The 16,852-nt window shown below is 38.6% G+C and overlaps 2 protein-coding genes and 1 long non-coding RNA gene across 15 annotated transcripts in view; 1 reads left to right on the forward strand and 2 right to left on the reverse strand.

Moving 5' to 3' along the window:
• The window catches only part of LOC307215344, a 551,858-nt gene that overhangs the window by 459,353 nt on the left and 75,653 nt on the right, over positions 1 to 16,852 (reverse strand). The gene's annotated exons all lie outside the window — the stretch shown is intronic.
• Positions 1 to 16,852, forward strand: part of CASK (calcium/calmodulin dependent serine protein kinase) — a 134,758-nt gene that overhangs the window by 52,511 nt on the left and 65,395 nt on the right. For all 13 annotated transcript variants that reach the window (XM_079974496.1, XM_079974500.1, XM_079974492.1 and 10 more), the window contains one exon: positions 4,416 to 4,488. In XM_079974496.1, the coding sequence (XP_079830622.1) occupies positions 4,416 to 4,488 (73 nt within the window). The remainder of the gene's footprint in view (positions 1 to 4,415; positions 4,489 to 16,852) is intronic.
• Positions 10,648 to 14,523, reverse strand: GPR34 (G protein-coupled receptor 34). The gene is made up of 3 exons (XM_079974528.1): positions 14,263 to 14,523; positions 12,678 to 12,766; positions 10,648 to 12,218 (listed from the first exon to the last, which is right to left on the reverse strand). Exon 3 carries the CDS (start codon positions 12,169 to 12,171, stop codon positions 11,059 to 11,061), a length of 1,113 nt encoding a protein of 370 aa, XP_079830654.1. The 5' UTR covers positions 12,172 to 12,218; positions 12,678 to 12,766; positions 14,263 to 14,523; the 3' UTR covers positions 10,648 to 11,058.

The raw sequence follows: 16,852 nt of genomic DNA on the forward strand, positions 1-16,852 counted from the left end.
ATTTGAAATGGAAGCAGATCCCTGGAACCATCACAATGAGGAGCAGAGGGAAGGAGAGAGTGCATAAGCCTTAGTCTCACAGCAGCACACCCTTATAACACTAACCCATGGTTTTAGCATTACATGTGAGGCAGAGAATTCTATAACTCTGTATTGAATGAATAAGTTGTATTGCTTAACTCTTCTGGTTGAGCCATCTGAATGAAATCCCACTAACTTCATATTCCAAATTTCTGTATGTGTGCTTTACAAAGCAACACAAAATGTCTGAGGAGTTTCTTCTCTCACTCTTTTTACACATTTGTAGGTTATAGGTAGGGACGCAGGTGGCGCTGTGGGTTAAAGCCTCAGCGCCTAGGGCTTGCCGATCGAAAGGTTGGCGGTTCGAATCCCTGCGGCGGGGTGCGCTCCCGCTGCTTGGTCCCAGCGCCTGCCAACCTAGCAGTTCGAAAGCACCTCCGGGTGCAAGTAGATAAATAGGGACCGCTTACCAGCGGGAAGGTAAACGGCGTTTCCGTGTGCGGCTCTGGCTCGCCAGAGCAGCGATGTCACGCTGGCCACATGACCCGGAAGTGTCTCCGGACAGCGCTGGCCCCTGGCCTCTTAAGTGAGATGGGCGCACAACCCCAGAGTCTGTCAAGACTGGCCCGTACGGGCAGGGGTACCTTTACCTTTACCTTTTAGGTTATAGGTAGAAGTTTTTCACCTTCAGTGGCTATGTTTCCCAGAATTATTTACCCTTTATAAAGTTTAATTATCTGGCATTTCAAGAATTGAGGATGTCTGACATTGGGAATATTTTCAAGCCAAAAAGTATATGAGTAAAGATTAATAGATGATAGATCATAAAATGTTGCAGAGAGCTTTCAAGGGCACAGAGTTTATGGCGATAGAAGGGAGAGGCAGGGAAAGGGTAGTTTAATATACTCAAGGATGAAATCTAGTGTGTCTGAAAAATGGTTTGGGTGCATTTGATAGTATAGCAAAGGGTGGCAATGAGTTTAATGGGGGGAGGAGTGAATAAAATGAATGGACAAAATGGGGTGCAATGATCTTAGGAGAAATAGAGTTTTCTTGTGATTGTAGATTTTGTGGAAGATTCTTAGAACAGGTTTGAGGAGAATATAATTGATGTTTTTGATTTGGTGCTTTTCTGTTCTACCTGCCTAGTGAAGCAAGGCAAACCAAAAGCATGGACGTTATTTTTCAGGTTGGTCAGAGTAGGAGTTTTCTTGAGGAGCTTGTTGCTTTAAAATTGGCATTATGGTGTGAGCTTGATGTGTAGTTAGCTAAGGAATAATTAAGTGTAAGAGGATTTTAGTTATTTTTAATATAGCTCCAATACAATCCATATATTAATATATTCCCTTTAAGGGCAAAACCCTCTCAAGGTGGCTTACAATTAAAGTATAGTATGCTACAAATCTAACATTAAAACTGTTAATAGAAGTCAGCAAATAAGACGGTGAACTTCCAGTCCAAATACTAAAATGCAAAATAAAGCATTCAACAAGATTGTAAACAGGAGAATAAAAGCAACTCAAGAAAAATCCAACAAAAGCAAGTTGGGTTTTTTTATGCTTTCCCAAGTACCTGAGGGAATGTTGTGTGCTAAAGTGTAGTTGGTAATGCATTCCAGAGACATGGGACCACTACAGATAAGGTCCTGTCCATGTTGGAGGCAGGCACATGCAATGAGCCTCCATTGTCAGTCTTAAAGTGTGTGCAGGCTGATATGAATGTAAGTTCTTCCCTGAAAATGGGAAAATGCATACCACCAAAGTTTGCTTTGAAGAGTTATTCCACCTTGTGTTGCTTACCTGCATGTAAATTATTTCAGGAATCAAGCAATATCTGTTTTATGATGCTGTGTAAAGGAAACGTGGATGTTGCACTGAAATTGCTTGGTTCCACCAGCTGCTGCAGCACTACTAAGTAATTGTTCTGGGCATACAACCCATATAGTCAGATGGGGTCCACATTGATCAGTTGAAGCTGTTAATGGTGCTGCTGCTTTGTTTTTCTATGAGGACTCTAAGTTTAAGTGGGTCAATTTAGATGTAGCAACAAAATGAAAGTTCAGCTTTCTGTCAACCTGATCCCTCAAATAGAGGAAAGTTCTTCCACAAGATGTGCATTTTGGCTCTTTTGGAGTTCTGTAGGCAGGCCGAGACACTTGTTAGTTCAGTTGCTGTCTTATGTTCCATAATTGCCACTGTGTTCTGTTGATTTTTATGTTGTGTGGTTTTTTTGTTATTGGCTTTAACTGGATTGCTTTTAATTTATTTTTATTTTGCTTTAAACAGTCTTTAAACCCTTGTTGGGTGAAAGGTGTACAAGTTCAGTAAATAATAAGAAAACTGAAAACTAGGATGTATTCTTACACATGGAATAAATTTTGGGTCTTTTCTTCACTATTCCTTTTTCAGCTCTGTTTTGAATAAAAGGTAGTTTCATAAAAGGTAGCTTTTCAGAAGTATGGTATATCTTAATCTGCAAATCTTTAAAAATCCAGATTTTTCACACCATTCTGTATGTAGTAACACTTATTTTGGCGCTAGTTTAGTACAGAGTAGAAGAGTGCCATCCACTGGGCAAAGTAAATTGCAGCATGGGGAAAATAACATAGTGATGAATTTAAATACCATTGTTGCTTCAGAATGAACATGTGGGATTGCATAGGTGAGTACTAGTCCCTAGGGGGAATGTTATTAAACATTAATATGCCACCTTTCACACATACAGCCTCCCAAAGTACTTTACCAAAAAATGAAAATGATACACTATCAATTGAAATTTATACAATCCAGTGTAATTAGACTTCAGCAGATTAGCATTTAAAAGCCAGATAAATCCAACAGTCAAAACTAGGAGAGTTGGAAAATTAAGACTATGATAATTATCAGCAGCATAGCATCATCACTGTGTATGATACTTTGCAAAAGAACATAATACAGTTCTCTGCCTCAAGGAGCTTACAGTTTACTAAAGAAACAATTTTTAAGTGATTGGTAGAGTGCTCATTGAAAATTTTAGAATTGGAGCAGACAAAAGGCAAATTCAATGTTAGGAATTCCTAAAAGATAAACATTTTGTTTCTTCATTTAAAACATTTCTATTCCATCCTTCAGTTCAAGATTTCCAGTGCAATGAACTCTCATTTGAACACTGTAATTTTGACTGCTCTGTGTCCAAAACTGCTATACATAGTTTCGAAAAGGCAACTAAGAGGGGGCAAAATAAATTGTGGGTAATCTAGTCAGGGACTAGATCTATAGGGACGCGGGTGGTGCTGTGGGTAAAACCTCAGTGCCTAGGACTTGCCGATCGTATGGTCGGCGGTTCGAATCCCCGCGGCGGGGTGAGCTCCCGTCGTTCGGTCCCAGCTCCTGCCCACCTAGCAGTTCGAAAGCACTCTTAAGTGCAAGTAGATAAATAGGGACCGCTTTATAGCGGGAAGGTAAACGGCGTTTCCGTGTGCTGCACTGGTGCTGGCTCGCCAGCTGCAGCTTCGTCACGCTGGCCACGTGACCTGGAAGTGTCTTCAACGGCGCCGGCTCACAGCCTCTAGAGCAAGATGAGCACGCAACCCCAGAGTCGGACACGACTGGCCTGTACGGGCAGGGGTACCTTTACCTTTACCTTTAATCTAGTCAGAATAAACAAATATTATTCCTCCCTTAAAACCCTAGTATTAATCTCTCTCATATATATATTCTCATACATATATTACGTTCATGACAGAGACAAGATTTCTCATGTGGTGCATAATTAACAGGGAATTAATTTCCATAAGATGTAGTGATGACCACTAGTTGAGTTGATTTTAATAAAGCACTGGACAGTGTTGTGGAGAAGAAGTATATTAGCTTTGATAGTTAAAAATAAGGTGTGAGCCTCGAAGCAGGTGTCTCACTAAACCATAGCTTAATGTGAAGTCCAAATGCAGCTAATATGTGCATGTTGCATACATCATATGCTAGTGCTTGATCCAATAGTAGATACTGCATGCAGAAAGGGCTGCTATGGAGGGAAACTAGGAAATGAACCACTGGATTTAGATATTTTGTGAACTAATCCATAAGTCTAGGAGGGCAGCAGAAGTCTATAAATCACATCTGTGGTTGGTTACAGGATGACACCTGGCAAGACACCTTTTTTCTCTCCAATTCCTTGTCAATTGATAATCCATTTGGCTGAGAGAGGGAGGTTATCTGCTCTTTCTAGGGACTAACGGTGAAATCCTAGGTTTACTCAAATGTAACACTTACTGTATCCAACAGAGCTTATTCCTAGTAAAGTGTATATAAGATTGCAGCCTTGGACCTTAAAATGGTCTCAAAAACAACCTGAGTACAATTCCTATGCTATATTTGTAAAGCTATAATAATTTTATTTATATTTTGATTTTGCAGTCATTACATGAGACAGATACTGGAAGCACTACGCTATTGTCATGATAATAACATAATTCACAGAGATGTGAAGGTAAGTCATATTAACATCACAAAAATATTTACCCTTTACTGTGTTAACAGTAAAGTGTGGCATTTATATTATCTGCCTTTTTCTTTGTTGCCATGTAGTTTAACCCATTCTTGGAAGGTAAAGCGCCTGTTAGCAGCTGGGACTTCCAGAATCATTGGTACAACTACCAAAATGCTGAAAATTAGCAAATCATTTATGCATTCACACGCACACACCACACACTTTTTTTGTCTTTACATTTTTTGGCCTTGAATTTATGATCCTTTAAAATACGTTGCTGCTGTATTTATCTCCACAGCCACATTCTTTAAAACAGAAGCTAGAACATAAGGCTACAATAAATGCATGTCTTCCACAGGCTATGTATTAAATTCATTTGTTTCCATAACATCTGCTATTTATTGTTCCAGTTGAGTGCAAGTTCAATGCACAGGAGAGTCCAGTTGGGCCTCTGTAGACCCTTGATGATACGTATTTTTAATGTTTCATAAAACATAGGGCTTGATCCAGTTGAGTAACTTGCATGGCACAAAGAGGGAGGGCTTAGTGAAAATGTGGAAGGTATGCATAGGTCTCCAAGGCTCTGCCGTGCTCCCATGCACCTACAAATGTCAGTACTACTGTGGTAGGGAATGATGAAAACAGAGCTCTATTAGTGCTGTGAGACTCAATGGGCTTGTTTGCAAGTAATGCTAAAACCATGCTTTAATACCACATGTATGAGCTAGAACGAACCCATGTAAGCCTCCAGTTCTCACACTCCTCCCTCTTCTCCTCCAACTTGACTGGGACAAGGAGTTATGCAGTGTTTAGATAATTTTGCACAAATCTTGGCTTATTAAATTGGAACCAGAGAGCATGATTTAAAACAAACAAGTCTGTTTCAGTACAAGTTGTGTTTTTTGAAGCTGGCTTTTTAACTTGCCCGCTTGTTTTAAATCTTTGGCAACAGAGAGCTAGGATTAGTGGATAGTGAAACTAAATGCTACCCAAGTTCCTGGCCATTCAGGAGAGGGCAGGTGTGCGTGGGGGGAGGGGGGCATGTGAGCCTGAAGGTTTGCTCAAAGCTCCATCCAGCACATGCATGTAGTGCTAAACCATGGTTTAGCATCACATGCAACCTGGGCCCATGTGTGGGTGCTGTGCCCACATTTGAGTGGATTGGTCCCTAAATAGTATTCATTATTTGTTTTATCTTTCTAATGATATTTCTGAACTGCCTTTCTACCATCTCTGGTGCCAGTGATGATGTTCCTATTAAAGTATTACAGGTACAAACTATAGTTTCCTTTTCGCTTCGTTTTCAATATTTTTGCAGTAAGCGTGATAGTACTTGAGGTTGAATTGCTCTGTAGACTGTACAAACTTTATTTAATGACTAATAGATGCTAATAAAAGGTTTACGGAAATCTCATTCTTTGCTGAGTATTTGGTACATTTAAAGCAGGTGTGAGGAACTTTTAGCACACCAGAAAGCTAAACTAAAATTTCCATCAGACCCAGCAAACAGAAATGCTGGAAGTTGTGGTTCAGCAATTTCTGGAGGGCCAGTGGTTCTAGCAGCAGTGAAGTGCTGTTAGAGATAGTTGTTTATGTAGTCACTTTGCTAGGGAAGGGGACACATCAGCTCTAAGACTGAAAGGAGAGAGCTGATTGTACAAGCTATGCCTCTTAATAAACCTTATCTGTACAGCAACTTGGTCTTGCTCTTTATCCAGACAAAAATGCTGTAATCTACACAATAATAAAGGGGTATAGAATTACTTTCTGGTTATTTTGATTTAGGGGTATGATATAAGGATGGGGGGAATTCAGTAAACTGTTCATTAACCTACTGTAGGAGGCGAGAAAATACAAGTTGTGAGGCCAAAAAGCCTTAGAAGTATAATCTTGGACAATAATCGAAGGATAATTGCTTTAGCTTGTTAAGTCCTCTTTGGTTTACTCTACCCTCTTTTAATGTAAAGTACATGTCATATGCTCTTTCAAAAAAGTAAGTAGTCAAACTTTAATAGAATTCATCTTTTGATTCACACAAAATCACACCCTTGTCTTCCATGTTAGTTAATTTTAAATAAATGCTATGGGTGGTATTCAACTAAGTCCTACTCAGAGTAGACCCTTTGATATCAGTAGGTAGTATGCAATGCCAGTTCTAATCATAGTTCCATTGAAGTTGATGGATATGACTACATGTTATTAATTTCTGTGGGTCATCTCTAACTAGGACTTCATTGAATTCAACGCATTGAACCTTAGTCCTATCCATTGACTTCAGTGAATCTACTCTGAGTAGGACTAGTGTTGGATACCACCCTATATTCTGCTCATATTGACAGTTATTAATATAGAGTCTAGACTGATTGTAAAGCCCTATCATGATTGTAGGTACATGGAAAGATTAAAGAAGATGAATTTGTATCATACAAAGGTGGCAGCTATTTTTTAAAACAAAAAAACCGTTATTTATTGTGAAGCTTTTTCTTTTTCTTTTTCTTTACAATAGTTTATAAATCTTAACAGCAAACCTTCAGCTATTGTGAATATGTGGAATGTGGAAATTACAGTTCTCTGCTTGCTTGTGTTCCCTAATGCCATAAGTTAGGTGTCACTGTTTGATTCCTTTGAATACATTTGATCTTCAGCTGTGTTAAGACATAGAGTAAGGCCTTATCAAAGAAATCCAGTCTTGTTTCACAGTTAAAAGGAATTAAACACAGAACTCTGGCGAGTCAGCTTTAATTGGGACATAATGAAAATGTGATGAATCCATGCCTGTAGTGTCCTTTCAATTCCTGGAGTTGCTGCACTAAAACAGAAAACTACATGCTGATTAGAATCATAGAGTTGGAAGAGACCACAAGGGCCATTGAGTCCAACCCCCTGCCAAGCAGGAAACACCATCAGAGCACTCCTGACATATGGTTGTCAAGCCTCTGCTTAAAGACCTCCAAAGAAGGAGACTCCACCACACTCCTTGGCAGCAAATTCCACTCTCGAACAGCTCTTACTGTCAGGAAGTTCTTCCTAATGTTTAGGTGCAATCTTTTTTCTTGTAGTTTGGAACCATTGCTCCGTGTCCGCTTCTCTGGAGCAGCAGAAAACAACCTTTCTCCCTCCTCTATGTGACATCCTTTTATATATTTGAACATGGCTATCATATCACCCCTTCATTACATGTATTATGTATTTATAACATTTATATAACGCATTTTGTCAATGTGCATATTTTCAGTTTTTGAACAGTAATACTGTTTAAAAATTATTAAATCTATCAACTAGAAAAAATTTAAAAATCATGAAAGGTTCAGATGATGATGGATTATATTTTATTTGTTACTTTTTTATCCCACCCATCCTCTTAAAAGGGCCCAGGGTGGCAAACAACAAGTGATAAAACAATAAAACATATTGAAAACAATTGCAATACCATTATACTGTATAATAATGTAATGTAATACATAATAAAAATAATGTAAAGGTAAAGGAACCCCTGACCATTAGGTCCAGTCGTGACCGACTCTGGTGTTGTGGCGCTCATCTCCCTTTATTGGCCGAGGGAGCCGGCGTACAGCTTCTGGGTGACTAAGCTGCTTCTGGTGAACCAGAGCAGCGCACGGAAACGCCGTTTACCTTCCCACCGGAGTGGTACCTATTTATCTACTTGCACTTTGACGTACTTTCAAACTACTAGGAGGGCAGGAGCAGGGACTGAGCAATGGGAGCTCACTCCATCGTGGGGATTCGAACCACTGACATTCTGATCAGCAAGCTCTAGGCTCTGTGGTTTAACCCACAGCGCCACCCGCGTCCCAAAAAATAATGTACAGAAGCTTTTATGATGCTTAGGAATTGGATTTGGTCACTATTAACTGGTATTTGTTAGTTTAGTTTTAGTTTGTGTCGTGTAGATCTTCCTTAAGATTTGACTTTGGTAACCACTTATATGATTTTGTAATAGCTAGACTTTTAAATGTCTGGGTAGGATTTTGGAGATGGAAAATTAAGCAATAATACTTATCTGCATGTATTCTGCAATCTTCTTTAGAATAAATGTTATTTTCTCTTTCCATGTTTTCTACAATACTAAACACAACAAACTTTTTTTAATGTGTTGAGGAAGGTACAAAAGTCACAGGGTGCTTCTAACCACTAAACAAAAATAGTTGCTGTGTGATACAAGTTAGGTTAACAACATGTGAGTCAAATAGCTTGATTAAATCTGTGGCCAGAATTCAAAGAACTCTTCAACTAACTCCTTGCATTGAAGGGAGTTTTGAGCTTGCTTTTCTTGAACCGCATTGGAGAGTATCTGATGAAAATCTTCTTTATTTAGCAGTGTTTTGCTACACATCAAATAAAAATGAAAATATTGTATGGTGCTGCCTGTAAATGGTTTCTGTAATCTGTAAAAAAAATTCTTCGGTGTTTTCCACAGTAAGATTTAATTGTAAATTATATTTATCTCCCCCCACCACGTATTTGTATATGTGTTTGCAAATTGAATAGCAGCATTACTATTGATATACTGAACATAAATTGAGAGTAAAGGTCTGTTCTGTTGTTGCATTTAGTAGAGTGAGAGTTTCTATGGCTGCATTTTGATTGAGCACTTTTAATTAATTGCATTGATACATTGGGCATTTACCAGAGAGATACTTAGCACTAATTTTAAACCTTTTTAGAGGCAATGTAATAAGTAAAATAGTAGGTATTTCTTTAGCTTTGGTTCTTACTTGAAGCCAAAGAAATAAATAAGATTAGCAAAGGCATGGTATAGTATAGGAACACGTACTTACTTCCTGCATGTATGTTGTTATTTAGAACTGGAACTTTGAGGCTTACAGGCCCAAAGACTAAACAGTGTCCCTGATTGCTACAGATAAAGCAACTTCTGAATTATGGCAGGCTAGGGCTAGGCAAACCTATTTTGCTTAACCTCTGCAACATGAAACATCTTCTACCCACCTTCCTGGATAACAGCTTTGTCTCAAGTTCACTTAGTCCTTTTTGACAGAAAAACTGTGGCTGCCCAGTGCTGTACCTCCATGGTGACATGGCAAGGGTTCTTCATTGTATAATTTTGCCAGCAATGGATCCAGTTATGGGCTAAGACCCCAACACAAGTTGTGATGTTGGAGCCACCATTTCACCTATTTACGGCCATCCTCTAGACATATTATACTGTATAGAAGCCTGCTAGGAAGTGAACTTTGCAATGCATGTTACAAGCAGACCGATAAAAACATCCATAATACATGCAACAACCGTTTAAATTATTGTGGCTCATAAATTTTTGGTTGCTAACTTAGACTGCTGCTTACAAAACCAATGCAGAAGCAAGCAGTCAGCTGCTGATAGTGTTATTCAGTTGAGATCAGAGGAACCAGATACAATATCTGACCCTTTTCTATTCAGGAACACCACAATGAGATTTAAACCACTTGCAGGGGCTTAGAATGTCCAAACCCACTCAAAAGGCACTACCATTTTTCTCATTTTATCTTAATATTATCAAAACACAGAGATGTGTTTTAGGGTTCTACTATATGTGAAGTATGTGTAATGTAGGAATAACCAGCTAGAAGACAAATATTAAGTGTGGGATGTCTGCATATTTTGTTAGAGAATATTTCTTCTTTAAGGTGATCAAAATGCAAAGTCTGACAGTGCTGGAGTTTCAGCACATGCAGGCTTTTCATTCTTGCATGCCAACCTGCACATGCCACTGCCCCTTTAAAACATGGCTGTGAAAGGATCCTCAGCCATCGCCTGCTTGGCACCCACACTTGGCAATACAGAGTGCTTTCCAATCATTTCTAATTCAGTAGTGTCGGCAACAGGTTAGTAGCCATAATCGGGAAAGTGCAATATAGTATTTTTACCCGCTCTGTTTCAATTTCATTGTTAAGGATTCATGGTTAACAATTCATTGTACGTTTTCTGACTTTCGTAGCCCTTAGTTACATGGGCAGTGTAATTCTAAGCATATTTACTCTGCTAGATTCTTATCATTTTTTTCTTCCTGCTTTATAAGGTAATTTTTATTTTATGTTTTATGTTAAAATGAAAAGAAGTGAGTGAGCACACTAAACTTGTTTTGTAATATTTGAGATACTTGTCTGCATGTGTACGGTATATAGATACAATAGTTTGGAATCCATTGACACAAATAGTTTTTAATTAATGTAAGTCTATAGTATGCAGTACAGTTATAAAATGTTATTGAGAATTAATGCTAGCAAACATCATTACATACACAAGAGTCTTGTGGGGAGATTACGTTCTGTTTCTAATACACCATACACGCCCTTTCAAAGTCTACTGCATCCACAGCTATTACTACTTTTTCATCTCAGAAATCTTAATCTTAAATTTAAAAGTCTTAGGTATTACAAAATTATATATGTGGCTACCAAAGCGAATTCTTAAGGAAGTTCTGCATGAGAGTAACTAAAACTAAGATCATGCAAAAATGTTATCTGTCTTGACAGGATTTGTTAACTATAAGCTGCAATCCTATTCACTCACTGAACTCAAATGGAAGTTACTTCTGAGCAGAAATATATGTTAATTGTTAATCTTATTAAGATGCATTCTGGAATGGTGACTTGGGATTTCTGAATTATCTTGAAAAGAATGTCCTTGTTTTGTCTCTGAAGTACTCTCATTCACACTTGAATCCACATGAAGTCGCTTACAAATCAGTTGAAATACAGTTTTCCGGACACTTCTGGACATTAAGAAATACATAACTGGATCTAAGCAGCTGTTAAATGATGAGAAGACTAGTGTAATCTCGTTGTATTTGTGAATGCTCTGTTGCCAGTAACAAGAGGTTTTTTGTAGTTGTGAAGTGATATAAATTAATCTGAATATATGATAAGGAACAAAGCATAATGTGAAAATGATAAGTACTATGAAAGATTTCCTTGCAATGGCAACATATGTTCTAGTATTAGGAAAACTTGTTCTCTTCTTAGAAATTTTCAGAAGATTGTTTGCAATTTTAACATACGACAGAATCAGTAGAATGAAAACAATCCAAAATATTATAACAAGAATATAATTAACACCTGCTTCCACTTTTGCATTTCGCTTTTCTCTGTAATGGAAACATTTTGATGAATGTTTATCTTCCTTCCTGGTAGACTGAACAACCATCAGTATAAATCCCATTATTGCAACTGTCCACAGCGTACAACACAAATATACGCTTCGTCTTGCTGTTAACACTCTAGGGCGTTGTATGGATTTGTTAATTTTTACATAACGGTCCCAACTAATAAGCCCTAGCAGTACGATGCTGATGTACATGTTCATATAAAATAAGTTTCCTATAATCTTGCAAAAAATCAAGCCCAACAGCCACTTGTTCTGGGCTATGTGATAGTATATTCGGAAAGGGAGACAAAAGATCAGTAGGAGGTCTGCAATGGCAACATTAAGCAAATAAACATGGATAGAGTTCTTTTTGCAAGGAATGCCCAGAAAAACATACAGGGCAGTAATATTGCCAACCAATCCAATTACAAAAATGACTGAATATGAAAATAGTAGAGTTAAAGACAGTGATTTCTCTTCCGTATCACAGTAAATAACAGGCATTTCTGTGGAGTTTTTTCCAGTTTCATTTTCAGCAAGTGAAAAATTCATGTTCTTCGCTGGGGTTTTCTTGTGCATACGGTATGGAAGTCAAAATTCTTAATAAATCTTCACTTACACTTTGCCTGGAATAAAATGGAAGACAGTGCAACATGTACAGTGTGGAATTAACTTGATTAACTTTTCAAGCAAACTCAGAAGCTTTTCTGTCATAAGCCTTATTTTAGTCATGCATAAAATCAGCAAAATAGGGTCTTCGCCCAGAAACTATTTATGAACAAGTTTGCAATTATAACTGCTTTGTTTATGAAAACATTTTGCTCCTTTTATTTCTCCTCGTTTTTTAAAGTAAGGAAAGAACGAAAAGTAGGCTTCCTATAAAATCTGATATCCATCCAGTATCCCCAGTGCTTAGATGATTGCATTGATAACAAGTGGTGATAAACAAATAGTACATAAAGTCTTCTTGGGCACATTAAAAACAAACAAACTGTGGTTTAAAAAAAAATCAAAAATACAAAATGTGCCTTGATATTAGCTAAGTAGTATCTTAGGAATGTAAGAAGTAGATCTTGTTTACATACCAAATATAATTATTTGGAATTCCCCACTGTCTGTGGTGGCTGAGGCTGATGGGAGCCCGACAGTATCTGGAGAGCCATGGGTGCCACACCTGGTTTAGGCAAAGAAATGTTAGAAATGGAACAAAGATCTTGTTAGGAAGCTGATAGATGATTTCTGGCAATATGCCTGATCTGTGGCTATGAGAATTTCCCCATGCATTAACTTGATTGAGAGTTCCTGCATAAATATTTGCATGTTGATACCTGAGCCCATAATAAAGTGACATTCCAAAATGACTTTGTCACCATAAAAACAGATTCAGATTATTTAAGGGTAGATTCAAAATGGGAAATCAAATTCTACTTTGTGTTTGTAGTTACAGATAGGTAGCCGTGTTGGTCTGCCATAGTCAAAACAAAATAAAAAAATTCCTTCCAGTAGCACCTTAAAGACCAACTAAGTTAGTTCTTGGTATGAGCTTTCGTGTACATGCACACTTCTTCAGATACACTGAAACAGAAGTCACCAGACCCTTCTATATAGTGAGAAGGTGGGGAGGGGTATTACTCAGAAGGGTGGTGGGATTGGGTGATTGGCAGATAGCTGTGATGAGCCTGTTGACGACTCTTAACGACTGCAATAGGTCTTACAGGAAAAAGCAAAGGGTGAGAAGGTGAAAAATGGCTTTGTCATGTATAATGAGATAAGATTTTGAGATTTTGTTTTGTGTTTGTAGTTGAGTATGCGCTGTGGGTTAAAGCCTCAGCGCCTAGGGCTTGCCGATCGAAAGGTCGGCGGTTCGAATCCCCGCGGCGGGGTGCGCTCCCGCTGCTCGGTCCCAGCGCCTGCCAACCTAGCAGTTCGAAAGCACCTTCGGGTGCAAGTAGATAAATAGGGACCGCTTACCAGCGGGAAGGTAAACGGCGTTTCCGTGTGCGGCTCTGGCTCTGGCTCTGGCTCTGGCCAGAGCAGCGATGTCACGCTGGCCACGTGACCCGGAAGTGTCTCCGGACAGCGCTGGCCCCTGGCCTCTTAAGTGAGATGGGCGCACAACCCCAGAGTCTGTCAAGACTGGCCCGTACGGGCAGGGGTACCTTTACCTTTACCTTTATGATTTCATTGTTGAAAATGAAAACATAAACCTTCAAAGATTTAGATTTGTAATTTTACTAGTGTGTCACATTTTATATATTTATATCACATTTTATATATTTATACTGTGTGTGTGTGTGTTCGTGTTCTCTCTCTCTCTTTCTCTCTCTTAATAGAAGCAAGCAGCATTAAGCTCAGAGGGGCTTACTCCTCAATAGCCATGAATGAGGTTGTGCTATATTCACACTTCCTCGGCAGCAAATCCTAAACTGCCTTTTGTTTCAAATATATACTACTACTTTGATAAAGTTGCTTGTGAATGTTATCCAGGTGGCAGTCTTAACATTTCTCTGCCTTTTTAAAAGGAAAGAAAAAAATGCGAAAGAAAAGTAGAATATGTTCTTGAGAAAAGTGCTTTCTCATCTGTCAAGAAAGTTGCACTAGAAATATAAAACTATTTTTCTACACTTAACATATGAGAAAAAATGAACTATAATAAAAGGAAATACTTACTTTTGGGTTAGTGACAGAGTCTTTTCTACTGAATTCTGCTTTCAGAACTTGTGTTTAAGGAAGGAAGGGAAGGAAGTCTGTCTTATTAGAAAGTTGTGGCTAGGGTTGTTTTAAACTGGTAAGAATCAGCTTCATCAGCTATTTTAGTCTTTCGTGCTTTCCTCCAGATATCTGTAGGAGGATTGGGGGATGGTGATGAGCTTTTATGTGTAATAGTAATCTCTGATGCATGAAGATGCACCGCGGGAATGGCAGGTATATATAAACACACATTGGGATATGGTGGAGGACAAAATATGAGCACTAAATACAGGGGAACGCAGAAACACATCCTAATAAGAGAGCTGCCATAGCTGAAAACAAAAGCACATTTAAAAAGAAATCCCAGTTAGCTCTAACCATGATTTTAGCTTGCTAATAAGGCAAAGCTTAATCAGAGTTAAGGCAGCAGAAAGGGATATTTTACAGGGTGGTTGGGTAGTGTGTTTTCCCGGACCTACTTCCAATGTTTTAATTATTATTGAGAGACAATTACTTTTTCGGTGAAAGAAATATTGCCTACAATCCTTTTCCAGGCACTAAGTAATGCTGTCAAATTTCATACTTCAATCTTCCATTTAAGCTATTCCTCTGATTGTTGTTATAATGTCTAAATAAAATGTCAAATTGATAATGGTATGTCCACCCCAGAATGCAACTTCCCTCCCCTAAATATTTTTCGTGCCTCTGCAAAACTTGTAGTTCCCCAAAGTCTGCTGATACCTCCTCTTTGTGCATGATCGTGCTATTTTGGCAACCTAAGGACGGGCAGCTGAGATAAATGAGATCACTGTTTGTGTGTGGTGAATTTTGCAGCGGATAGGTTAGATGTGATTGACAGAGGAGTATTGTCACAGGAGTGGATGGACAAAATATGCACTGGTTTTGTCAGCGTTTGCTAGGTATAAAACAGTAAGGGGTACTACTGAATCACACATAGTCAAAATGAGAACTTGTTGTGAAAAGGTAGTTTAACAGTAAGGAATTAGACATATTATAAGAGCTTTTCATTCATTCATTTATTTATTTTAAAGAAGGTACAGAAGAATTCATGCAAATAGAATTTTGCAAGAGTTTACCAGCTCAAAACAAGTGTGTTGCTTGTTTTAATAAATTCTGTTTTTGCACCAGATAATAGGGACAGTGCCTCTTTGATATGTAATAGGAAGGAGCCCCAAAGAATAGGTGCCACCACACTAAAGGCCTGATTCCTACATTGTTTGGAACAGACCTCCTGATAAGATGGTATCTTCAAGAGGTCCCAGTAAGCAGTTGAACCAATGCCTTTTGCACTAGCTGCAGGTAGCCAGAAGTGTGGTATGCAAGTTGACACAGAAATTTCTATTTTTGCTCCTAAAGTTCAGTTAAAGACTCCTCTACAAAAATAGGCAATAGGCTAATTGCCTTTTATTGTATTGAAATTTGGATTTGCTCTGGTGAACTAACAAAAAAATTTTCATTAGGAATAAAATCAGATAAGTTTAGGGATATAATGCTTCTGTTGGTTGAGTGTGTTATGTTGATCACAAAACACACAAGTCCTCCACCACAAACAAATGAAAATAAAAATCTGTGTTTTAACTTTATTCTCTTTTTTTGAGGTTCTTGGCATTAAGAAAATTTGATAAGATGTTACCTGAAATATGTTTACATGCAGCATTTCTTGTGACCAGTATGCCCCTACATTGCATAAATGTGCTGTCCCATTTGTCATCTAAACCTATTTTTATAAATACACCATACCATCAGTGTAGGGAAACCTAACAAAGTAACCATTCCCTTGTTGTGAACGGTCGTATTTATGCCAATAATGAAGTAGCCGGATACCTCTGGAAAACATAGGTTAGGCTGCCTATTTACACAGAATCTTCCTTATCTTCGTGAACATATTCCGCATTGGTTGAGCTTGTGCTACACAGAAAACTAAACCAGACTAGTGGAAGAATAATCTGGTTAAGTTGAATAACAAACTCAGTGAAACTCTTGTGAGGGATTAGAACAGGAGTGGGAAACCTTTTTGACTCAAGGGGCCAGATCGTTATCATTCCTTGGCCCCATAGGCCATCTTTAACAGGTGGGCAAGAAACCACCTGATACTAGACAGTTGATGGGTGGGTTGTCAAAATTCCTTGTGCAACATGTCCCAAGCACCCACCAACCACCTGGTTGTCAGGCACTTGCAAACCGCAACATGATGGGAGTTGCCAGCAAAGTGGCAAGCTGCTATCTACAAAGACTAGCTTTGCAATTGAGTTCCCTACAGGGAATTCAGGCAGACAGCCAATCCAGTAGGATTGAACTTACTGCCCATCAGCTAACTTCAGCCCTGCTTTCTACAGGGATAGGCTGCAGGATTGAGTTCGCCAGAGGGTGCTCAGTTGTGTAGCCAATTCAATGTATGTCTCCCTACCCTAAACATGACATCACATATGACATCAGAAGGAGGCTTGCCATCCCTGGATTGAAATCTAACAGGTTTTGGGTGCTTCACTCCTTGGTGGTAGAACAGAAATTTAAAAGAATAACAAAATTACTTTCTCAACAAATTCCC

The sequence above is a fragment of the Podarcis cretensis genome, assembly GCF_951804945.1.
Source record: "Podarcis cretensis genome assembly, chromosome: 4".
NCBI lineage: Eukaryota > Metazoa > Chordata > Lepidosauria > Squamata > Lacertidae > Podarcis > Podarcis cretensis.